General features: G+C 42.1%; 1 protein-coding gene across 7 annotated transcripts in view; it reads left to right on the top strand.

Annotated features, from left to right (window-relative positions):
- The window catches only part of LOC110534618 (uncharacterized), a 38671-nt gene that overhangs the window by 9424 nt on the left and 3145 nt on the right, over nucleotides 1-26102 (top strand). Inside the window, exons 1-10 of one of the 7 annotated variants that reach the window (XR_016483866.1) lie at nucleotides 2269-2754; nucleotides 3658-3788; nucleotides 6341-6508; nucleotides 10304-10456; nucleotides 10696-10807; nucleotides 10950-11115; nucleotides 17328-17458; nucleotides 18760-18915; nucleotides 20329-20493; nucleotides 20862-20973. Coding sequence is in view for 6 of the 7 variants with exons in the window: in XM_021619534.3 (XP_021475209.3) it covers nucleotides 16621-16903; nucleotides 17328-17458; nucleotides 18760-18915; nucleotides 20329-20493; nucleotides 20862-20973 (847 nt within the window). In the remaining variant the exon portion in view is untranslated. Of the gene's footprint in view, nucleotides 1-1171; nucleotides 1176-2268; nucleotides 2755-3657; nucleotides 3789-6340; nucleotides 6509-10303; nucleotides 10457-10695; nucleotides 10808-10949; nucleotides 11116-16327; nucleotides 16904-17327; nucleotides 17459-18759; nucleotides 18916-20328; nucleotides 20494-20861; nucleotides 20974-26102 lie in introns of those variants that run through there. The other 6 variants (XM_090187468.1, XM_090187465.1, XM_021619534.3 and 3 more) reach the window with 6 other exon arrangements.

Raw genomic sequence — 26102 nt, 5'->3', positions numbered from 1 at the left:
TCCCCTTGTGAAGGGGAATGGTTGGCTAAACATGACTGTTACCATGGTTACTCCATGATAGTCTTAAAGAAATAGCCTCTACAAGGCAGAATATTGAATAAAATTATATTTGCAATTTTCAAAAAAATAGTACAAAAAAAAAATATTCAGCATTTTGGCTTGTAGAGGTCTTGAGTGGAAACTTTCCTGATCCAAATGCACATTTCTGCCCAACATAGAATTCTATGTAATTCAATGTCGGGTCTCAGCCTAGGGGAATGGACCCTTCTTATGTGCAACAGGAAGGGACAATTGAATGCAAGCTTCACAAAAAACAAAAACATTTCTAGCCTATCTATAGGTAACAGAGTTGATGTGTTAAGCTTGACCCATTCAGTTTCCCAACACAAAACACCAGAATATGTCCAAAAAGAGTAAAACCAGCTCACCTGATTTTACACTATGATTTCACGATTATATGTCTTTTGAAAATAATATTTTTTTTACTGTAAAATTAGGGACATTAAAAAAAATGTTTAGCTTAAAATGAATCACTAATCACAAATAATAATGAAGGAGCTTCCACATATGCTGAGCACTTGTTGGCTGCTTTTTCCTTCACACTGCAGTACAACTCATCCCAAACCATCTCAATTGGGTTGAGGTCGGGTGATTGTAGAGGCCAGGTCATCTGATGCAGCACTCCATCCTTCTCCTTCTTGGTCAAATAGCCCTTACACAGCCTGGATCACAGTTTTGGGTCATTGTCCTGTTGAAAAACAAATGGTCCCACTAAGCGCAAACCAGCTTGGATGGTGTATTACTGCCGAATGCTTTAGTAGCCATGCTGGTTAAGTGTGCATTGAATTCTAAATAAATCACTGACTGTCACTAGCAGAGCAGCATCACACCACCTTTTCCATGCTGGGAACCACACAGGTGAAGATAATCCATTCACCTACTCTGCGTCTCACAAAGACAGTGGTTCGGGAAAAAAAAAAAAAAAAGAAATCGCAAATTTGGACTTATCAGACCAAAGGACAGATGTCCACTGGTCTAATGTTCATTGCTGGTGTTTCTTGGCCCAAGCATGTATTTTCTTATATTGGTGTCCTTTAGTAGTGGTTTCTTTGCAGCAATTTGACCATGAAGGCCTGATTCAGGCTGTCTCCTCTGAACAGTTGATGTTGAGATGTGTCTGTTACTTGAACTCTGTGAAACATTTATTTGGGCTGCAATCTGAGGTGCAGTTAACTTTAAAGAAATTTATCCTCTGCAGCAGAGGTAACTCTGGGTCTTCCTTTCTAGTTGCGGTCCTCATGAGTCAGTTTCATCATAGCTCGATGGTTTTTGCGACAGCACTTTAAGAAACTTTCAGAGTTATAGAAATTTTCCGCATTGACTGACCATGTCTTAAAGTAATGATGGACTGTCATTTCTCTTTGCACTTTGCTTATAATATGGACACATGGTATTTTACCAAATAGGGCTATCTTCTGTCTACCTTGTCTTAACACAAATTATTGGCTCAAACGCATAATTATCCAATGAGGTTGCAGGGTGGGCCTAATGGCTCAGTGGACACAGCAGAGAGAAAGAGAGAGCAATGACTTGGTGCACATATCTGGACCTATGTGACGTAGTACCAACTTTTCGGGGACCACTTTTGGCTCTTACGTGATAGTTTCAGAACTACTGGCTACAAATTATACAGAAGTACCAGAGAATCTCTTTAAAGAGTGGCCTATCGGGCCTCCCGAGTGGCGCAGTGGTCTAAGGCACAACATCGTAGTTGCAAGCTGTGCCACTAGAGATCCTGGTTCGAGTCCAGGCTCTGTCGCCTCTCCCGAGTCCGTACAGGGGTTGTAGTGATGAGACTAACTACCAATTGGCAACCACGAAAATGGTAAGAAAAACAGGTAAAAGGAAATATATATATATATATATATATTTTTTTTAAGTTGCCAATCCACTTAAATCCAATATTTCACACAAAAAAAAGTCTTAAACTAGTCATATTTTGGTCATATGGCATCCTGATCAGAATATGACCATTATATAACATCATAATGACATGTGCATGTTGGTATGGAGTACTGTCTCATGTGGTCTCACCCTCTCAGGCCCCAGAGCTTTATCAGGGTGTTTGAGTGACTGGAGTGGGATTTTTTTTTGTTTTTGTGGAATAATGTTATTTTCCCTATCCCCAATAATATCATGTAATTTTCTTTTGTCTATTTTTTCACCCCATCCAGTTGGTGGCGGCAATATACCTTTTGCGTGAAATTCGCAACAAAACCTCACCTAAGAAGTAGTAAACGGAAGTAAGCGTTGACCAGTTAACATTTTCACATTAGCGTTTTTATTGTTGTCATTTAGACATTTATTAAACCCATGGAACTCAAAATATTACTAATTTAACTACACAGCATCACATACTTGCCCCAGGTACTCTTTGATTCGCGTTTGAAACAGGAGTTGGTTAATGTTGTCTAGGTAAAGTTAGCTGCTAACGTTAGCTAACAATGGCTGACAGTGTGGTTTTTCACACTCAAATAGCCTCCATTATGGAGGTACTAGCGAATACAGCCGTGGCAGAGGTCTGTAAACTCGTAGATGACGACTATGCAGTGTTTCGTTTGGAAATAACTCAAAACCAGAAAGAAAACAGGGCGTTGCGAAGGAAACTACAGCTACTGGAACTGAAGGTGGCACGGGAGCGCGTCTTCGCCAGTCGTGTCAAGATTCTTGACCAGTACAGAGGAATGGCAAGAGGTACATTTTGCAAGGCCCAGGCTGCGGGGGCTGCCTCGGTTCATATAGCTCAGTGCCTGTCGCCCCGTTCCCCTTTGTGCATGTGTGTCTTTAGATGTGTTAATCAGAATTGGATCTTAGTCAATTTTTGGATAGTTAGTATGCAATAATTCACCTGATTACTTAGCTACCTTTCCCGAAGACATAATAGGGTCGTTCCACTTCTGCTTAACCAAAACCATCACATTGTTTTAAGTGAGTAAACTATAGATAATGCAGTAAATCAAGAATCTGTTTAATATTGGGTTGTTCCATTTGATTTCAGTCACTTTTTGACCACATCCCTTTTGATTTGAACTAAACTTTCTATACATATTTGCTTATGGTAGAAGTGGTCAGAAAGTATTTAGGAGATAGATGTGCTCAAAGTTGACGCGTTTTACATACCCCACCCTACCATGAAACATCCATGTCTAAATCACTGGAAAATATAAATGATTGAGTTGTATATCATTTAAAAGCTTACAAACATGGTTGTCAAACTATTTAATACTTGATTTATTTTTAAACTGGCTTTCTTTCTTTTTTTACCATTAACGTCAATTATCTAAAAAGGCTAAAAACAGCTACTTTCTCAGAACTGTTAATTTCTGACTACTTCTATCATGGGCAAATGTGTATAAAAGTTTAGTCCAAATTAAAAAGTTGTGCTGTCAAAATATAATTGAAATTAAATGGAAAGACACCTACAATATCATCTAACTTGATTTACTGCATTTACCATGATTTACTCATTGAAAACAATCAATAGAATATCAAGAAGTTATATCCTTGCCAATTGTAGACCATGTCAATAGTGTATAATATACCATGAAGCATTGACAGTAGCTGACCTAACCTCTTTTCCCCCAATTACTGTCTCAGGTGAAGGAGATCTCACTGGAGGCCACAGGAGCTTTGTGAAGCCAGCGGGACACAATACATGGATAGATGACCAACCAATCACTGTTGATGAGGGGAGGGGAACCTCAACCCAGCACATTATCGTGATAGAGGTCAGTGTAATAGTGTTGCATTAAATATTACAGTTACATTGTAAATCAAATGTGTCCGTTCATTTAAGTAAGGCAGGTATCAGGTATTCACTGTACAACATGTACATTGAAAATGGCGCCGGAAAAGGCTGACGTTTTACATGTCCCCAACCGATAGTGTTTTTGTTTGTTTATTTGCGTGGTTTGTAACTTATTTTTTAAACGTATTTTGTACATATTGTTTCTTATGACCGAAAATAACTTCTGGACATCAGGACTGCGATTACTCACCACGGACTGGCAGAATCCTTTTTTTCCTTTGAGTCCGACTCGAATGATATACTGCTTTTTCGGGAACAGGCCCAGATCCCCGTGATTTGCGTGAAGAGGAGGCAGAGAAAAAGGAGCTAGAGGGCAGGCTGCCTTCTGAGAATTAGTAGACGATTGAATAAAGCCCCATTTCCTTCCATTCTGTTAGCAAACGTGCAATCTTTGGAGAATAAAATCGATGACCCACGCGGAAGATTAAATGACCAACGGGACATTCAAAACTAATATCTTATGCTTCACGGAGTCATGGCTGAACGACGACACTATCAACATACAGCAAATCCTGCTATGCCCTCCAACGAACCATCAAACAGGCAAAGCGTCAATACAGGACTAAGATCGAATCATACTACACCGGCTCTGGCGCTAGTCAGATGTGGCAGGGCTTGCAAACCATTACAGACTACAAAGGGAAGCACAGCTGAGAGCTGCCCAGTGACACAAGTCTACCAGACGAGCTAAACTAATTCTATGCTCGCGTCGAGCCAAATAACACTGGAACATGCATGAGAGCACTAGCTGTTCCGGAAGACAGTGTGTCACTCTCTCCGCAGCCGATGTGAGTAAGACCTTTAAACAAGTCAACATTCACAAGGCCGCAGGACCAGACAGATTACCAGGATGTGTACTGCGAGCATGCGCTGACCAACTGGCAAGTGTCTTCACTGACATTTTCAACCTCTCCCTGTCCGAGTCTGTAATACCAACATATTTTAAGCAGACCACCATAGTGCTTGACCCAAGAACACTAAGGTAACCTGCCTAAATGACTACCAACCCGTAGCACTCACGTCTGTAGCCATGAAGTACTTTGAAAAGGCTGGTCAAGGCTCACATCAACACCATTATCCCAGAAACCCTAGACCCACTCCAATTTGCATACTGCCCCAACAGATCCACAGATGATGCGATCTCTGTTGCACTCCACACTTCCCTTTCCCACCTGGACAAAAGGAACACCTATTTGTGAAAATGCTATTCATTGACGACAGCTCAGTGTTCAACACCATAGTGCCATCAAAGCTCATCAATAAGCTAAGGACCCTGGGACTAAACACATCCCTCTGCAACTGGATTCTGGACTTCCTGACGGGCTGCCCCCAGGTGGTAAGGGTAGGCAACAACACATCAGCCACGCTGATCCTCCACATAGGGGCCCCTCAGGGGTGTGTGCTCAGTCCCCTCCTGTACTCCCTGTTCACTCATGATTGCAAAGCCAGGCATGACAACAGTGGTAGGCCTGATCAACGACGAGACAGCGTACAAGGAGGAGGTCAGAGACCTGGCCGCGTGGTGCCAGGACAACAACCTCTCCCTCAACATGAATAAGACAAAGGAGATGATTGTGGACTACAGGAAAAAGAGGACAGAGCACTCCCCCATTCTCACCGATGGGGCTGCAGTGGAGCAGCTTGAGATATTCAAGTTCCTTGGTGTCCACATCACCAACAAACTAACATGGTCCAAGCACACCAAGACAGTCGTGAAGAGGGCACGACAAAACCTATTCCCCCTCAGGGGACTTAAAAGATTTGGCATGGGTCCTCAGATCCTCAAAAGGTTCTACAGCTGCACAATCGAGAGCATCCTAACTGGTTGCATCACTGCCTGGTATGGCAACTGCTCGGCCTCCAACCGCAAGGCACTACAGAGGGTAGTGTGAATGGACTAGTACATCACTGTGGCCAAGGTTTCCGCCATCCAGGACCTCTATACCAGGCGGTGTCAGAGGAAGGCCCTAAAAATACTCCAGCCACCTCAGTCAGACTTTTCTCTCTGCCTCCGCACGGCAAGCGGTACCGGAGCGCCAAGTCTATGTCCATAAGGCTCCTGAACATCTAATCAAATGGCTACCCAGACTATTTGCATTGCCCCCCCCCCCCCCCGCCCCACACTATTTATTCATAGTCACTTTAATAACTCTACCTACATGTACATATTACCTCAACTAACCGGTGCCCCCGCACATTGACTCTGTACCACCGGTACCCCCCAGTATATAGTCTCACTATTGTTATTTTACTGCTGCTCTTTAATGACTTGTTACTTTTATTTCTTAGGGGCTCGTAAGTAAGCATTTCACTGTAAGGTCTACTACCCCTGTTGTGTTCGGCGCATGTGACTAATAAAATTTGATTTGACATCCTCATTTATCTGCCATTGGGGAACTTGTAAGACTCCCCTAGGACATTGTTATACAATTCAACTCATGTACTGGTAACAACCTCCTCTTCTTGTGTCAGTCTGCAGATGCAGGTTCTGGGGTCAAGCTGGAGAGGTCTGAAAGAGAGGAGGACCCATGGCATAGCAGAGACACCCAGACTCGAGCGGCTGTAGAGCCCCATGTAGCCACAAAGGACACCCCCACCATCGCCCCAGCACCGCCCAGGACCCGACGCAGAATCACGGAGGTCAGTGGAACGCAGAACGCCGTCCTCAAGTCAGACACCAAGACTTTAACTGTAACACACAGGCTCCTACACACAGGATCTGACCACAGATCAGACCCAGAGAGACTGGGGCTGGGGAGACTGGGCTGTCCTCCTGCTCCTGGCTCAGAGTATTTACCTTACGGTAACCCAAACCCGAGGACTGCTCATTCCCTTCGGGATTCAGGTGATGCATTAGAGACTGGCAATGATCGGTCTTCTTCTTACGCTACAGAGATGGACCCTGGCATCATGCACTTGGGCTTAGAGACACAGACTGATCTGTCTAGAGGGGACTGGAACCCCTACCGTAGTAGTGTATACTCTGAAGAGTCCGAAGAAAGAAATAAGAAAGGGGAGGGTCTGGTCATAGATGAAGTCACTGTGAAAGTGGAGGGCGACGCTCCTCTGACATGGAATGTAGATAAGACTCACTTAGGAGGACACTCACAAGGCAGAGATTTCTTAAATTACAGGGAAAGCTTAGAGACAAATCCAAATGTCACAACCAACTCCCCTTTACACACGGTCAGGGATCATGAGTCAGTGTCCATGTCGATGGGACCTTCGAAGTCACAGGACCGCGTCCTTTTCGATCAGGTATTGAACTCAAAGGGCCAAAAGGCTAAGGCACGGGGTAGAGGAGCAACATCAGGCAAAAGTAAAGAGAAACGGTTCTTATGCATGTTCTGTAGCAAAGGCTTCAGCTGCCCCCAGAAGGTGGAGATCCACCAGAGGGTCCACACAGGGGAGAAACCCTTCGGATGTACCCAGTGTCATATGCGCTTCGCTGAAGCTGGCAACCTGAAGAAGCACCAGAGGGTCCACACAGGAGAGAAACCATTTGGCTGTACCCAGTGTCACATGCGCTTCGCCCAGGCTGGTCACCTGAAGAGACACCAGAGGGTCCACACAGGGGAGAAATAATACAGCTGGTCCCAGTGTGAGGAAGATGCACCCGAAGGGCTACGCGGGTGAAAGGCGGTTCACCTCTACGCAATGCGGGAAGAGGTTCAGAGATGAGCTACTTCAGAATACACCCGTAGAAAAAAACATTCCACTCTATAGCCTCTGATGTTTAGATCAAACACTGCATTAGTTTAATTTTCATTATAACCAGAGTAACAGATTTCAGTGTTGAGTATTCCTGTGTAGAATATTGCATCCAGACATTGTGTGATATACACTGAGTGTACAAAACATTAAGGATACCTGCTCTTTCCATGCCAGACTGATCAAGTGAATACAGGTGAAAGCTTTGATCGCTTATTGATGTCACTTTTTAAATCCACTTCAATCAGTGTAGATGGAGAAGTAGAGAGGTTAAAGAAGGATTGTTAAAGCCTTGACACAAGAGACATGTATTGTGTATGTGTGCCATTCAGAGGGTGACTGGGCGAGACAGAATATTTTTATAAATTGAAGTGCCTTTGTAAGGTGTATGGTATTACAGTCGGAGTGAAACAAATTTCTTGTAAACAAACTATAGTTTTGGCAAGTCGGTTAGGACATCTCTTTTGTGCATGATACAAGTAATTTTTCCAACACTTGTTTACAGACAGATTATTTCACTGTATCACAATTCCAGTGGGTCAGAGGTTTACATACACTAAGTTGACTGCCTTTAAACAGCTTGGAAAATTCCAGAAAATTATGTAATGGCTTTAGAAGCTTCTGATAGGCTAATTGACATAATTTGAGTTAATTGGAGGTGTACCTGTGGATGTATTTCAAGGCCTACCTTCAAACTCAGTGCCTCTTTGCTTGACATCATGGGAAAATCAAAAGAAATCAGCCAAGACCTCAGAAAACAAATTGTAGACCTTCACAAGTCTGGTTCATCCTTGGGAGCAATTTCCAAACGCCTGAAGGTGCCACGTTCATCTGTACAAATAATTGTACGCAAGTATACACACCATGGGACCACGCAGCCATCAAACCGCTCAGTAAGGAGATGTGTTCTGTCTCTTAGAGATTAACGTACTTTTGTGCAAATCTATCCCAGAACAACAGCAAAGGACCTTGTGAAGCTGCTGGAGGAAACGGGTACAAAAGTACCTATATCCACATAACCTGAAAGGCTGCTCAGCAAGGAAGGCACTGCTCCAAAACCACCATAAAAAAATCCAGACTACGGTTTGCAACGGCACACGGGGACAAATATTGTACTTTTTGGAGAAATGTTCTCTGGTCTAATGAAACTAAAATAGAACTGTCATCTCAAGACATCATTCAGGAAGTAAATGCTTGGTTGCAAATGGGTCTTCCAAATGGAAAATGAATTAAGCATACTTCCAAAGTTGTGGCAACATGGCTTAAGGACAACAAAGACAAGGTATTGGAGTGGCCATCACAAAGTCCTGACCTCAATCCTATAGAAAATGTGTGGGCAGAACTGAAAAAGCATGTGCGAGCAAGGAGGCCAAGAAACCTGACTCAGTTACACCAGCTTTGTCATGAGGAATGGGCCAAAATTCACCCAACTTATTGTGGGAAGATTGTGGAAGGCTACCCAAAACGTTTGACCCAAGTTAAACAATTTAAAGGCAATACTACCAAATATTAATTGAGTGTAGGTAAACTTCTGACCCACTGGGTATGTGATGAAATAAATCATTATTTCTACTATTATTCTGACATTTCACATTCTTAAAATAAAGTGGTGATCCTAACTGGCCTAAGACAGGGAATGTTTTCTAGGATTAAATGTCAGGAATTGTGAAGACTGAGTTTAAATGTGTTTGGCTAAGGTGTATGTAAACTTCCGACTTCAACTGTAGATGACAGGCGCACCGCTACTGGATTTTTCACGCTCAACAGTTTGTGTGTATCAAGAATGGTCCACCACCCAACGGACATCCAGCCAACTTGTAGGAAGAATTGGAGTCAACACGGGCCAGAATCCCTGTGGAAAACCTTTGACATCTTGTAAAGTCTATACCCCAACAACTTGAGGCCGTTCCGAGGGCAAAAAGGGAGGGGGTGCAACTCAATATTAGGAAGGTTTCAATGTTTTGTAAGTAATGTGTTTGATTCTAACATGTATTGACTCAGGGGTTGAATACTTATCTAATCAAGAGTTTTATTTTTCATTTTTTACTTACAAATGTTACATTTTTCTTACACTTTGACAGAGTTTTGTGTAGATCGTTGGAGAGAAAAAAAAGACAATTTAATCAATTTTAATTCCACTTTAACAACAAAATTTGGAAAAAGTACAGATGATATTGTGTTTGTACTGTGTAGGCTAAATTATGTTCACAAATGCCTATTTCATTTGCTTCTATTCAACAACTTAATTTTTTTCCCAAGACACTTTTGTTGAGAAAATGAATGCAGATTTGTAGTGGAGACATGTGCATGTTTGGTTTTCATATGGTGTATTTAAAATGAGTTTTGTTTAATAAAAACAAAATGGGACTTTTCATTCTAATACTTTTTAAAATACTTGTCTCTCTTTAGTATACACCGCATCTTATCTCACCCTATTCTGTATACACCTGACAGCACATTGTAACCAATATACACTTACTAAATATACCTACATGTACCCATACACTAACAAACACCTACTGTACATTTCAAAAATAGTTAAGTCTATTGATATGTATGTCTACCATGATGGCTTTAACAACAATGAAGTCATTCTGTAACTACAGTATGGGACTCAAACGTAGTGGGGATGGGTAAACACTCCATGTTGAAAGTGTGTTTATCTGTGTGTACGTACCTGAGGGAGTGCATGTCTGTGTAATCTGTATCACCTGTCTCTACTAGGATGAGGAGGGTCCAGAGGTGCTGCTGGTGAAGGAGGAGGGTCTGGGGAACCCTGAGGGGACCATAGTCATGGAGGACAACCAGACTACATCTGCTCCTGAACCCACAGAGGAACCAGCTGAGCAGCACAGGACCACACACAGTCTCACTGAGGTGAGCCCACTGAACTACTGTCTGAATGGTATTAGGTCAGAGCTCGTATCCACAAAGCCTCTCAGAGTCGGAGTGCTGTTGTCTTATCAAACCATGAAAGTGTGTAAAGTAATCAAAAACGAACATGTTTGCATAGTATTCATAGCAATCCCTCATTGCCCAATCAGATAATGCTTCATAGCAGGGTGCTCATATCAGATTTCTTGATCCAACATCCTCTCACTCTGTATCTCTTACAGTCAGTAGACATGGAGGATGGGAAGCCTGATCTGCTGCTGGTCAAAGAGGAGACAATAGAAGACGGACCAGAGAGCATTGACCTGCTGAGTGGACTAAAGATGGGGGAGCAAGGTAAAGGGGAAATAATTACAACTTATGTTTGCATACAAAAACACACATCTTAATTTGACCAGGTAATTGACCCCAAAAAAATCCATATGTAGCGTTTTCTCTGACACGTTTGTAAAGTCTATTTTCTAACCTCTTCCTGTAGGTGGTTGGCTGGAGGGCAACAGAATAGACTGGGTGGCCAAATTGGATTCCAAGACTCAGACGGGTGCAGCCAAGGTCCCAGGGGACGACACCACCGAGCAGGCCAGGACCAGAGGCGACAGTCAAAACTATAACTCGGCCACTCAAGAACATTCAATGTCTTCTTGGTAAGCAACACCAGTGTAGATTTATCCTTGCGTTTTAGGTTATTGTTCTGCCGGATGGTGAGTTAATCTCCCAGTGTCTGGTGGAAAGCAGACTAAACCAGGATTTCCTCTAGGATTTTTCCTGTGCTTAGCTCCATTCTGTTTATTTTTTATCCTGAAAAACTCCTGTCCTTAATGATTACAAGCATACCCATAACATGATGCAGCTACCACTATGCTTGAATATCGGGAGAGTGGTACTCAGTAATGTGTTATGTTTGTGGCAAATCCAATACAACACTTTGTATTCAGGACAAACAGTTAATTGCTTTGCCACATTTTTTGCAGTATGACTTCAGTCCCTTGTTGCAAACAGGGTGCATGTTTTATTTATATTCTGTACAGGCTTCCTCCTTTTAACTCTGCAATTAGGTTAGTATTGTGGACTAGCTACAATGTTGTTGATCCTTCCTTTGTTTTCTCCTATCATAGAGCCATTAAACTCTAACTGTTTTAAAGTCACCATGGGCCTCATGGTGAAATCCCTGAGCTGTTTCCTTCCTCTCCGGCAACTGAGTTAGGAAGTATGCCTAACTGTATTTTTGTAGTAACTGGGTGTATTGATACACCATCTAACGTGTAATTAATAACTTCATCATACTCACAAATCATGTTAAACCCAATTATTGCATACAGAGTGAGTCTATACAACTTGCTAAGCATATTTTGACTCCTGAACTTTAGGCTTGCCATAACAAATCTAAATGTAATCAATTTTAAATTCAAGCTGTAACACAACCAAATGTGGAAAAAGTCAAGAGGTGTGAATACTGTATTTTAAAGAAGTGAGCTCAGCTAACCTGTCAGAGGATGGGCAGAGGGAGAGAACGAGAGAGGAGCACCCTGGAGCACTGGATATGAGGGAGGATGTAAATTATGCATTGAATGCACCATTTACCATGGCAGAGGTGAAGACAGCAATAGGCAAGGCTGGGTTAGCTTCACCTGGGAAAGATGTTTGCTTTGTCATATTGGCCCATGTCCGCGATGAGGCTCTGGATAATGTATTGGATTGAGGTCAAAGCTTTGTGATGGCCACTCCAATACCTTGACTGTTGTCCTTAAGCCATTTTGCCACAACTTTGGAACTATGCTTGGGGTCATTGTCCATTTGGAAGACCCATTTGCAACCAAGCTTTATCTTCCTGACTGATGTCTTGAGATGTTGCGTCAATATATCCACATCATTTTCCTTGTTCATGATGCCATCTATTTTGTGAAGAGCACCAGTCCCTCCTGCAGCAAAGCACCGCCACAACATGATGCTGCCACCCTTGTGCTTCTATTCAGTTCTATTTTTGTTTCATCAGACCAGAGGACATTTCTCCAAAAAGAACGGTCTTTGTCCCCATGTGCAGTTGCAAACCGTAGTTTGGCTTTTTTATGGCGGTTTTGGAATGGTGTCTCCTTCCTTGCTGAGCGGCCTTTCAGGTTATTTCGATATAGGACTCATTTTACTGTGGATATATTTAGATACTTTGGTACCTGTTTCCTCCAGCATCTTCACAAGGTCCTTTGCTGCTGTTCTGGGATTGATTTTCACTTTTTGCCCCAAAGTACTTCATCTCTAGGAGACAGAACACGTCTCCTTCCTGAGCGGTATGACGGCTGCGTGGTCCCATGGTGTTTATACTTCAGTACTATTATTTGTAAAGATGAACGTGGTACCTTCAGGTGTTTGGAAATTGCTCCCAAGGGTGAACCAGACTTGTGGAGGTCTGCAATTTTTTTTCTGAGGTCTTGGCTGATTTCTTTAGATTTTCCCATGATGTCAAGCAAAGAGCAACTGAGTTTGAAGGTAGGCCTTGAAATACATCCAGAGGTACAACTCCAATTGACTCAACTGATGTCAATTAGGCTATCAGAAGCTTCTAAAGCCATGACATAATTTTCTGGAATTTTCCAAGCTGTTTAAAGGCACAGTCCACTTAGTGTATGTAAACGTCTGACCCACGGGAATTGTGATACAGTGAAATAATCTGTCTGTAAACAATTGTTGCACAAAGTAGATGTCCTAACCGACTTGCCAAAACTATAGTTTGTAAACAAGTTTTAATGACTCCAATCTAAGTGTATGTACACTTGACTTCAACTGTATGTAAGATTATGGAGAATTACTTCCTGGAGAACAGGGGGTTAATATTGCCACATCAGAGTGGGTTCAGGAAGGGGAACTATGGACCCAGTGCTCTGCTTAGAAGCAGAGGTCAGGAAGGCCCAGGTCAATAAGGAGACTGTTGTAGCTGTCTTGTTTGATGTGGATGGCATATGATATGCTAATCAAGCTTGACCTTATTGGTGTAGGAAGTAGAACGTTCAACTGTTTGGAAGGTCTATCCAGGTGAGGGTGGGGCAGCTACTTGGTGGATAATGGTAAACCACAGGGGAGCGTGATTAGTTGGGATGCACCGACATTACAATTTTGGCCGATAGCTGATATTTTCCTTGCCCCCCCAAAAAAATACCGATAACCGATATTTACAATTTTAGCGGCCTTTAAGCTTTCTAGTACATTTAAATAGTTTAAACACACACTAAAAAGTTATTCTGTTGGCATTTACGTATGTCCCCATTACCAGTAAAACATAATCAAAACCTATTTCTTTCACTTACTTGCTGTGCGGTTCTGATGTTCATTTATTCAGTCTTAACCAGGATTTCATCATACATGTCAAGCAGTGAAGTTTCAGCTCTCTTTGTCCGTGGCCTCTCTTCCTCCGTGCGCACTGTCACTATTTCTATCTTGTCCAGCTGTGTCTGTAACATTTCACATAAACCCTGCTGCTTGTCTGCATCGAAGTAGCGGTCCTTGCATCGAGCATGGTGGCGAAACAGTAAAGAGGCTCAGAGAGAATTCCAACGAATCGCTTGTTCACAGCCTTTTGCAAGTTTTAACCCCGCGGTCTGTGTCGGCAGTTTCGTTGAGCAGGCGTTTCAATGCCGTGACAGAGGGTATCACGTCTGCTGCAGACGCTGTTGATTAGCTTATTTCTCGAGTCAGTTCGAATGTAGCTAGGAGTGTGTTCATGTTTCCAAGTTTCAAACATGTTCTCAAATGCCATTGAAATGGCAGCAGTGGTATGAGAACCAGCACATTCTTGAGCATGTAATACGGCTTTCCTCAGTACGAAATTATCGTTGACCCACTGCGCTGTCAGACTCAGCATGTTCACTGGGCTGACAGCGGCTGGTCCAAATTTCAGTCGTGAAACTAATAGCAGTGACGCCCATAGCAAGTAGCTTATGAATGTGCGTTTCAACAATACTCTGTAACTCCGGTAGGGTAACATCTGAAAAATAGCACATACTTGGTAGTGTGTACCGGGGCTTGAGTTGCTCGACCAGTCGACGAAAGCCCAAAATCATCCACGACATTGTTAAGGGCAATGAATTCCAATATCTTGGCGATAATGGATTTCGCCTTTGAGTTGTCTCGCTGAAATGTATTTTTTTGTGGCGTCATTACGTCATCTACCTACATTATATAGGTGTGCACGTCAGCTTTGACATTGGTTTTGCACTTCAGCGTTAAATGCCGATGTTGGCATTTTTAGCTAATATCGTCCGATTCTGATATGCTTACCAATTTATGTTGTGCATCCCTAGTGATTTGTCATCTTTTGTTCTCAATCAATATCAATTATGTTTACTCTCAGGTACAGCTGGATATTGGAAGGTCTTTATTTGCAGATGATGGGGCCTAATGGAAGAAATGTACCATTCACAGTCAGGATGTACAGGAAGCAGTCGATGAGGTGGTCATTAAAGTAGGGATTCAGATTCTCTGTAGAGAAGTCAGACAGTGTTCTTTACCATGAGGAAGGTGGGAGATGAGGTACGTCTGAGGTTGTATGGGAGAAACTTGGAGAGACTGGGGGCCTTCAGGTTCCTAGGGATGTACTTTGACATAAGGCTGACCTGGGTAGAACACATTGAGAGAGTGGTGGGAAAATTCTATAGGTTCTGAATGTGATGCGCTGTCTGTAGCTTATGGTTCAGATGCCAGGATATCACTGGAAAGATTAGATGTCATACAGGCGCAAGGACTCAGAATATGAAGCCTGACAGAGTAGTGGTGTGCGCTGTCTCATTTCATCAGTACTGATAAGCCTGCAGTCCTTTAGCTCACGCAGCACCAGATAAAACCTGCTGTATGAGGTACTACAAACCCATCTTCTCTATACAGAGGGAAAAAATCGAATCAAATTTGATTTGTCACATGCTTTGTTAAGAATAGGTGTCGACCAACAGTGAAATGCTTACTTCCGGGTCCTTTTCCAACAATGCAAAGTTAAGATACAAAAATACAAAGTGACACAAAGAATAAATACACAGTAAATAACAATACAGAGTAAAAATAACATGGATATATACGGGGAGTACAAGTACTTAGTCAGTGCAAGAGAATTAGCACCAAAAAGGGTCAATGCGGGTAGTAAAGGTAGCCATTTGATTAGCTATTTAGCAGTCTTATGGCTTGGGGTTATAAGCTTGTTGGTCCCAGACTTGCTGCACTGGTACTGCTTGCCGTGCGGTAGCAGAGAGAACAGTGTATGACTTGGGTGACTGGAGTCTTTGAACCTTTTTTGGGCCTTCCTCTGACACTGCCTGGTATGGAGGTCCTGGATGGCAGGGAGCTTGGCCCCAGTGATGTACTGGGCCGTACTCACCACCCTCTGTAGTGCCTTGCGGTCAGGTGCCTTGCAGTTGCCGTACCAAGCCGTGTGCATCCAGTCAAGATGCTCTCAAAAAGTTGGGGGCTGGAGAACAGCAGCATGAGAAAGATGATAGGAGGCCACCTTAAATAGACATAGGTTGGGACACAACCGGCTGAATAATTAATAATTAATAAATTACATATCATAGGAAAATATCCACCAGGAAGGTGTGATTATTGCCAGGAAATATAAACAGAACATGTGTTGATATAGTGCGGGCAGTATAAGCGGAAGAGAGATATTTGAGCATCTGTATTTTATTTAAAAAAATATATTTTACTGTTATTTTACCAGGTAAGTTGACTGAGATGAGAGAGAATGGGATACAGGAATTTAGTGTAATGAGTCCATTGAGTAGAATATGAACATATACAGTATCCGTTTTTTTGTTGTATTTTTTACAAGATAAACGGGGCAGGCAGGCATTATTATGTTTCTCCCGGTCTCTGGCCCACACTCCACTCCAGCACAGTAGTAGGTGGCAGTAATGCACTAACAACATAGGATGCCAACTGCCCAAAAATACCACCGAAGAAGTAAACGGACGCGAACAGTGACCAAGAACAATTACCACTTTAGCGTTTTTATTGTTGTATTTAGACGTTTATTAACACACTGGAACTCAAAGTATGCCGATTTTTACTTCACGGCATCACATAATTACCTCAGGTAGTCTGTAATTCGTGTTGGAAACAGGACTTGGTTCATATACCTATGTTATCTAGGTAACGCTTGCTAGCTGCTAACAATGGCTGACTGTATGGTTTTTCACACTCAAATAGCCTCCATTATGGAGGTGCTAGCGAATGCAGCCGTGGCAGAGATCTGTAAATTAGTAGACGACGACTATGCAGTGTTTCGTTTAGAAGTTACTCAAAGCCAGAAAGAAAACAGGGCATTGCGGAGGAAACTACAGCTACTGGAACTGAAGGTGGCACGGGAGCGCGCAGAGAGGACAATACGAGAGCGCGTCGTCGCCAGTCGTCCCAGTAGTGTCAAGATCCTCGACCGATACAGAGGAATGGCAAGAGGTACATTTTGCAGAAGGTTGAGGGGCTTGGCGAATTTGTTCAAATGTGTTATCCAGAATTGTGTCTTGGTCAGTGTTTGGCTAGTGTGCAATAATTCCCTTGATTACTTCGCTATCTTGTACAATGTTTTATTTATTTTACCTTTATTTTACCAGGTAGGTCAATAAAGAACAAATTCTTCTTGCACAAAGACACTGTCATATTCTAAACAGATACTTTGAATTACTGAATGTCCTATTGTCATACTCAATTAAAAGCATGTGATGCATGGAACATAATCAATCAATAAATGGCATATAAAGAAGTTATGACAAGTGCTACCTTACATCCTTGCCAATTGTAGACAGTGTCAAGTGTACAATATAGTATTGAGCATTGACAGTTGGTGACTTAACCACTCCCTTTCCCCCAATCACTCCCTCAGGTGAAGGACATCTCACTGGGGGCCACAGGAGCTTTGTGAAACCAGCGGGACACAACGCGTGGATAGATGACCAACCTATAGCTATAGATGAGGGGAGTGGAACCTCAACCCAGCATGTTATTGTGATAGAGGTTAGTGTCTTAATGTAACATAAAAAATTACAATACATTTAAATGTGTCCTGTTTTATTTCAGAAACACTCCCCTCAGCTATTCATATGCTTACATGTACATCCTTATTTATATGCCATAGGGGAGCTTGTGAGACTTAGATTTTAGTCATTTAGCAGACACTCTTATCCAGAGCGACTTCAAATCAAACTTTTTGTCACATCCCCCGAATACAACAAGTGTAGACCTTACTGTGAAATGCTTACTTACAAGCCCTTAACCAACACTGCATTTCAAGAAGAGTTAAGAAAATATTTACCAAATAAACTAAAGTAAAAAATAATACAAATTAACACAACAATAACGAGGCTATATACAGGGTGTACCGAGTCAGTGTGCGGGGATACAGGTTAGTTGAGGTAATTTGTACATGTAGGTAGAGGTGAAGTGACTATGCATAGATATTAAACAGCGAGTAGCAGCAGTGTACAAAACAAATGTGGGGGGGTCAATGTAAATAGTCCAGGTAGCTATTTGATTAATTGTTAAGCAGTCTTATGACTTAGGGGTAGAAGCTGTTAACCTTTCTGGCGCAGGCGTTCCGCTAGCGACCCACCTCGACAACATCCGGTGAAATTCAAATGACAGAAATATAAATATTTAACATTCATGAAAATACAAGTGTGATACATCAAAATAGAGCTTAACTTGTTAATCCAGCCGCTGTGTCAGATTTCAAAAAGACGTTACCACGAAAGCACACCATGCGATTATCTGAGGACAGCGCCCCGCATACAAAAGCATGAAAAACATTTTTCAACCAGGCAGGTGCGCCACGAAAGTCAGAAATAGCGATATAATAAATGCCTTACCTTTGATGATCTTCTTCTATTGGCACTCCAAAAGGTCCCAGCTACATCACAAATTGTCCTTTTGTTCAATAATGTCCTTCTTTATATCCCCAAAAACTCAGTTTAGCTGGCGCGCTTCGTGCAATAATTCACCGGTCTTGCTCATATCGGCTACCAAGAGCGTTATCACACAGTCATCCAGAACAGCTGGTGCTAGGACCAAAAGGCTCCTTAACAGCTTCAGTGTTGCTTGCCTCGAAGCCAGCATAAAAGGCATTTAGCTCGTCTGCTAGGCTTGCGTCAGGAGCAATTAGAGTTCAACACCTTGCTCGGGGATTCGAACCAGCAACTTTTCAGTTACTTAACCAACACTCTTAACCACTAAGCTATCTGCCGCCCCCAGACTTCCCTACGACATTGTTATGCAAACCTATTATGTATCGATAATAACCTCCTCTCTTCTTGTGTCAGTCTGCAGATGCAGAGGCTGCAGGTCCTGGGGTCAATCAGGAGGGGACTGAAGGAAAGGACTCAAGACACAGAGACATCCAGACTGGAGCGCTCCCTGTAGCCACGGAGGACCGCGCCGCCACGCCCCGGCCCAGGACCTCCCGCAGCATCACGGAGGTCAGTAGAACGCTGAACGCCATCCTCAAGCCAGAGACCGACACAGAGACTTTAACTGTAACACACAGGCTTTTACACACACGATCTGACCCAGTTAGACTGGGGCCACTGGGCTGTCCTCCTGCTCCCGGCTCAGAGTATTTACTTTACAGTAACCCGAGGACTGTTCCTTCCCATCGGGACTCGGGTGACGCGTTAGGGACTGGCAACGATCCGTATTGTTCTTACACTACAGAGATGGACCCTGGCAACATGCCCTTGGGTTTAGAGACACAGACTGATCTGTCTAGAGGGGACTGGAACCAGTACAGTAGTAGTGTATACTCCGAAGGGTGCCTAGATAAGAAAAGTGATGTTATAGACTGTGGTGACTGTGAAAATGGAGGGCGACGCTCCTCTGACATGGAATGTCGACGAGAATCACTGAGGAGAAGAACACTCAGACAGATTTCTTAGATTATAGGGAAAGCTTAGATACAAATCCAAATGTCCCCACCTACTCCCCTTAACACAAGTTCAGGGATCACGACCCAGTGTCCACATTGATGGGACCTTCCAATTCACAGGGCCACATACTTTTCAATCAGGTATTGAAATCAAACGACAGGACGAGACCCTACACTCGGGGAGGGGGAAAAACATTCAGTCAATAGTTAAGAGACGCGGTTCTTCTGCATGTTCTGTAACAAAGGCTTCAGCTGCCCCCCGTTCGCCTGTATGCTAAACTGTCTCCTACCTTCATCTACACTGATTGAAGTGGATTCAAAGTTGACATCAATAAGGGATCATAGCTTTCACCTGGTCAGTCTATGTCATGTGAAAAGCAGGTGTTAAGGTTTTTATACTCATTGTACATCACATCTGATGTCACCCTATTCTGCATACACCCAACAGCGCTTTATAACCAATATACACTTACTAAATATAGCTTTACATACCTAACAAACACCTACTGTACACGTCAAAACAGTTTAGTCTGGTTTGGCTTTTGCTGATTCATATTTGCATTTTAACAGATGCTCTTATCCAGAGCGACTTACAGTAGTGAGTGTGCATACATTTGATCAGTTATCAGTTGTAGCCTTCATCTGCCTTTCCAGCCGTTTGGGAGATGGGACACCTTTATCCGCCTGGTCAGCCGTTTAGGAGTTGTGGCTTTGAAATTGGGAATTGTCCATCTCCAAGACTGGCTGCCCGCCAGGGTTTGAGAGCGCATTCTACCCAACATTTTCCCATAACACTGATTTACCCACAACATCATATTTATATCCGCTGTGATGGCATTAACAATGATGACGTCATTCTGTAAATACAGTCTAGGATGGGTGAACACCATGCTGAAAGTGTTTATTATGTGTGTACGTACCTGAGGGGGTGTATGTCTGTGTAATCTGTATAATCTGTCTCTTCCAGGAGGAGGAGGGTCCAGAGGTGCTGCTGGTCAAGGAGGAGGGGAGTGAGGAGGGTTTGGGGAACCCTGAGGGGAACATGGTCATGGAGGACAACCAAACTACACCTCCTCTTAAACCCACAGAGGAACCAGTTGAGCAGCACAGGAACACACACTGTATCACTGAGGTGAGCCCTCTGTAAACTACTGTCTGAATGGTATTAGGTCAAGGCCCATATCCAGAAAGCCGCAAGAGTAGGTGCGCTGATCTAGGATATCAACTTATTCATTATGATCTAAAAGGCAAAACTGATCCTAGAACAGCACTCTGAGACTCTTTGTGGATACTGACCCAGGTCTTGATTCATTTTGTCTTAAGTGTGGGACCATGCCTTTTGAATGATCAAACCATTAAAGAGTCAAGTAATCAAATCAACTAACATATTTACACAATACTCATAGCAATCCCTCTTTGCCCAATGACAAGATGCTCCATAGCAGGGTGCTCATATCAGATGTCTTGATTCAACATCCTCTCGCTCTGTATTTCTTACAGTCAGTAGACATGGAGGATGGGAAGCCTGATCTGCTGCTAGTCAAAGAGGAGACAATAGAGGATGGACCAGAGAGCATGGATCTGCTGAGTGGACTAAAGATGGGGGAGCAAGGTAAGAGAGAAATACATATAGCCTACATACAGTAATAGATCTTTAGTGAGACTAGTGATGCACCTGGCTATTATTAATTGTTCACAGCTAATCTCTCCGAAGACACTTGGGCAGCCCATTCCTTCATTTTGGATTGGTGTCTTGCCTTTGTCTGACACTTCAGCAACTGGTTACAGTTTGTTGGTTCTGTTGTTGTTGGAGTGAGGCCTAGCCTACCGGTGAAGTGGGTCTCATTCATTTTTTGGAAACGATTTTGCTGGAGGGAAGGTTTTGCCAAATCCTGTCGTAAGGAACCCGATGGGTTATCAGAAAATGACCCAGCGTGTGCCGTTACACGTGCTATGTCTAAGAAAGTCGTCGGGAGCAAGGCTAGAGGATGTCAGCAATCCCACAATGGTCAATCTGTCCGAGATGTTTATGGGTGATCCTGATTTCACTAAACCTCCTTGAGTTGACCTCTCCTTTGACAACCTCAAAGATGAGCGAGTTTGCAGGACCACTGAAGGAAGAGGGGGTCCCTACAGTTGATACTTTGATGATGTATAGGAGGAAGCAGTTGGTTGCTGAACAGAGTAAAGATGTTTCCCTCTCCCCTCTTTTTGCTGAGATACGTCCAGAGCAGGAGCTTGAAGTTTGTGTGGCTTACTTTGACAGAGATGGTGTTCTAATGAGGAAATTGAGTTCTTGCGCCACTTTTGGCCAGTACGATTGGCCCAGTGTTTCTCAAGTTGTCGTTCCAGTTACGCTTCGACAAGAGATACTGAGGTTGGTCATGATGGTAGTATGGCAGGCCATCTTGGGGGTCAACAAGACGTATGAAAATATCTTGCATAACTTCTTCTGGCCTGGTCTAAAACAGGACTTTGTGTCTTAAAGTAAATCCTGTTATGTTTGCCAGAGGATGGGTCAACTGAACCAAGCTGTGCCGTTTGCACCTTTACTGCCTATTCCTGCTTTTGATTTGGTATTTCATTAGGATCCCCATTAGATGTTGCAAAAGCAGCAGCTACTCTTCCTGGGGTCCACACAAAACATGAAACAATACAGAACATTAATAGACAAGAACAGCTCAAGGATAGAACTACATACATTTTTTTTAAAGGCAAATGTAGCCTACATATCAATGCATACACACAAACTATCTAAGTCAAATAGGGGAGAGGCATGGTGCTGTGAGGTGTTGCTTTATCTGTTTTTTGAAACCAGGTTTGCTGTTTATTTGATTATATGAGATGTAATGGAGTTCCATGCAATACTGTCCGCTTTCTTGAATTTGTTCTGGATTTGGGGACTGTGAAAAGACCCCTGGTGGCATAAGTGTGTGTGTGTGTGTGTGTGTGTGTGTGTGTGTCAAAGCTGTGTGTAAATTGACTATGCAAACAATTTGGGATTTAACACATTAATGTCACTTGTAAAAAATAAGTGATGCAGTCACTCCTCAACTCTTAGCCAAGAGAGACTGGCATGCATAGTATTTATATCAGCCCTCTGATAACAATGAAGAGCAAGACGTGCCACTCTGTTCTGGGCCAGCTGCAGCTTAACAATGTCTTTCCTTGCTGCACTGGACACATGACTGGACCGTAATCAAAATTAGACTAAACTAGAGCTTGCTTTTTGGAGTGTGGCGTCCAAAAAGCAGAGCGTCTCTTTATTACGGGCAGACCTCTCCCCATCTTTACAACCATTGAATCTATATGTTTTGACCATGACAGTTTACAATCTAAGGTAACGCCAAGTAATTGAGTCTCCTCAACTTGTTCAACAGCCACACTATTCATTACCAGATTCAGCTGAAGTTTAGAACTTAGGGAATTATTTGTACCAGATACAATGCTCTTAGTTTTGGAGATGTTCAGGATCAGTTTAATACTGGCCACCCATTCCAAAACAGACTGCAACTCTTTAAGGGTTTCAGTGATTTCATTAGCTGTGGTTGCTGTGTATATGGTTGAATCATCAGCATACATGGACACGCATGCTTTGTTTAATGCCAGTGGCAGGTCCTTGGTAAAAATAGAAAAGAGTAGAGAGCTGCCCTGTGGTACGCCACACTTTACATGTTTGACATTAGAGAAGCTTCCATTAAAGAATACCTTTTGATTCTATTTGATATATAACCATAACACACACTTTTTTTCAACAACTGGTTGTGGTCAATAATATCAAAGGCTGCACTGAAGTCTAACAGTACAGCTCCCACAATATTTTTATTATGAATTTCTTTCACCCAGTCATCAGTCATTTGTGTCAGTGCAGTACATGTTGAGTGCCCTTCTCTATAAGCATGCTGAAAGTCTGTTGTTAATTTGTTTACAGAGAAGTAGCATTAACAGTTTACTAAGAGCTGGCAGCAAGCTTTTTGGTCTGCTGTTTTTTTTGGTATGCTGGCTTCCCTCCAGGCCTGAGGACAAAGACTTTCCTCTAGGCCCAGATTAAAGATATGACTGATATGAGTGGCTATAGAGTCAGCTACAAATCCTCAGTAGCTTTCCATCTAAATTGTCAATGCCAGGAGATTTGTCACTATTGATTGATAACAATTTTTCCACCTCTCCCACACTAACTTTACAGAATTCAAACTGCAGTGCTTTTCTTTCATTATTTGTTTTTTTTTAATGCATGAATACGATGGCTCACTGTTCATTGTTGCCATTTCCCGCCTAAGTTTGCCCAATTTGACAATGAAGTAATCATTCAAATAATTGGCAACATCAAATGGTTTTGTGATGAATAAGCCATCTGATTCGATGAAAGATGTAGTTGAATTTCTGCCCGTAATTTTCCATCATTCTTTATATTATTGATCTTGGCTTCATAATACAGTTTCTTCTTCTGTTGTATACATAATTTCTCAATTTGCAGTAAGTCAGATGTGCAGCCAGATTTATTAGCCACTCCTTTTGCCTTGTTTTTCAATTCCTCATCAATCCATGGAGCCTTAACAGTTCTAACAGTCAGATTCTTGACAGGTGCATGTTTTATTACGCTTTTTTGCCGACATTTACTGACACCGGCCATATTCAACGGGTGTTGTACACTTTAGCTTAACAAAATAAAGTCCCAGTATTTAAAGATGACCGCAATATACCGATACACTAATGCTGAAAACGTAAAAAATCTTAACATAAACCATAAGTCAATTTGACCCCAGAACTGGACTCAATACATTAAATACTTTAACGGGTACGTGGGACTAGCGTCCCACCTGGCCAACATCCAGTGAAATTGCAGAGTGCCAAATTCAAAAACAGAAATACTCATTATAAAAATGTATAAAACATACAAGTGTTATACATCGGTTTAAATATGAACTTCTTGTTAATCCAACCACGGTGTCAGATTTCAAAAAGGCTTTACGGTGAAAGCATACCATGCAATTATCTGAGAACAGCACCCAGCAGACAAATCATTACAAACAGTTACCAGCCAAGTAAAGGAGTTAAACAAGTCAAAAATAGCGATAAAATTAATCACTTACCTTTGATGATCTTCATATGGTTGCATTCACAAGACTTCCATTTACTCAATAAATGTTTGTTTTGTTTGATAAAGTCCCTGTTTATATCCAAAAACTTTAGTAAAACTTCAGTAATCCACATGCGCAGACGTAGTCACAACAGGCAAATTAAAAATCCAAATAGTACCAGTAAAGTTCGTAGAAACATGTCAAACGATGTTTATAATCAATCCTCAGGTTGTTTTTAGCCTAAATAATCTATAATATTTCAACCGGACAATAACGTCATCAATATAAAAAGTAAACAAAAAAGGCGTGCTCTCGGTCGCGCACATAAAAAACCTCTGGGACACTGTAGGGTCCACTCATTCAGAGTGGTCTTACTCGCTCATTTTTTCTAAATTTCTAAAGACTGTTGACATCTAGTGGAAGCCATAGGAAGTGTAATTTGAGTCCTAAGTCAATGGATACTGTAATGGCATTCAATAGAAAACAACAAACATAAAAACAATTATCAGGATTTCAGTACTGTTATACTCAGACAATATTTGAACAGTTTTGGAAACTTTAGTGTGTTCTATCCAAATCTACCAATTATATGCATATCCTAGCTTCTGGGCCTGAGTAGCAGGCAGTTTACTTTGGGCACGCTTTTCATCCGGAAGTGAAAATAGTGCCCCCTACCCTAGTGAAGTTAAGATTGATTACCTGCTACATTCAAAGATAATCAACCTACAGCACTACACTAAACTTCACTTACTTGTGGTATTGTTGTGTCTCTGACTGATTAAATTATATGACAGGCTATTTTATCAAATCGATTACCTAACGTTTGATTGATTACGTGATTTAATTAAACCATGCAACAATTAACTTGTTAATAACCTGGGGCACCACAGAAGGGTGTTTATAGAGCTGCTGTCTTCCGAATAAACTCTTAAAGATGTTTTATGTCAATAGCGGTCCATTATTAATCGTCACCTTATTCAGTCTTATCTGAACGTTGTAAAATTCCTAGTTATCTTCACAAACCCTGGCTAACAAGTTTAATCGGCAATACAAAAATTGGCTTGATTATTTATTAACTAAATACCTAAATAATCACACAAATACTTTACACAGGATGGATCATACATCTATTACTAATCATGTCATAAAATAAAAAGTCCCTAGCAGATGAAACCAATATAATGGCTGGTTACGCAAAGAAAAGGGGTTGGGTTTGAATCAAAGATAGGGAAGACTGAGGGACAAAGGGGATTGGGTCTCTGTCGGACCTTGAGAAGCTATGCTACCGTAAATACAGAATCTTATGCATTCTAATAACCGCCTATTCGGAAAAGGAAAATGCAAGATATAAACACTCAGCAAAAAAAGAAACGTCCCTTTTTCAGGATCCTGTCTTTCAAAGATAATTCATAAAAATCCAAATAACTTCACAGATCTTCATTGTAAAGGGTGTAAACACTGTTTCCCATGCTTGTTCAATGAACCATAAACAATTAATGAACATGCACCCGTGGAATCGTCGTTAAGACATGAACAGCTTACAGACGGTAGGAAATTAAGGTCACAGTTATGAAAACTTAGGACACTAAAGAGGCCTTTCTACTGACTCTGACAAACACCAAAAGAAAGATGCCCACGGTCCCTGCTCATCTGCGGGAAC

The sequence above is a fragment of the Oncorhynchus mykiss genome, chromosome 10 (assembly GCF_057628025.1).
Source record: "Oncorhynchus mykiss isolate SJ-2025 chromosome 10, ASM5762802v1, whole genome shotgun sequence".
In the NCBI taxonomy this organism is placed as follows: Eukaryota; Metazoa; Chordata; class Actinopteri; order Salmoniformes; family Salmonidae; genus Oncorhynchus; species Oncorhynchus mykiss.
The sequence above is the reverse complement of the archived record's forward strand: the minus strand, read 5'-3'. Positions and strand labels throughout refer to the sequence as shown.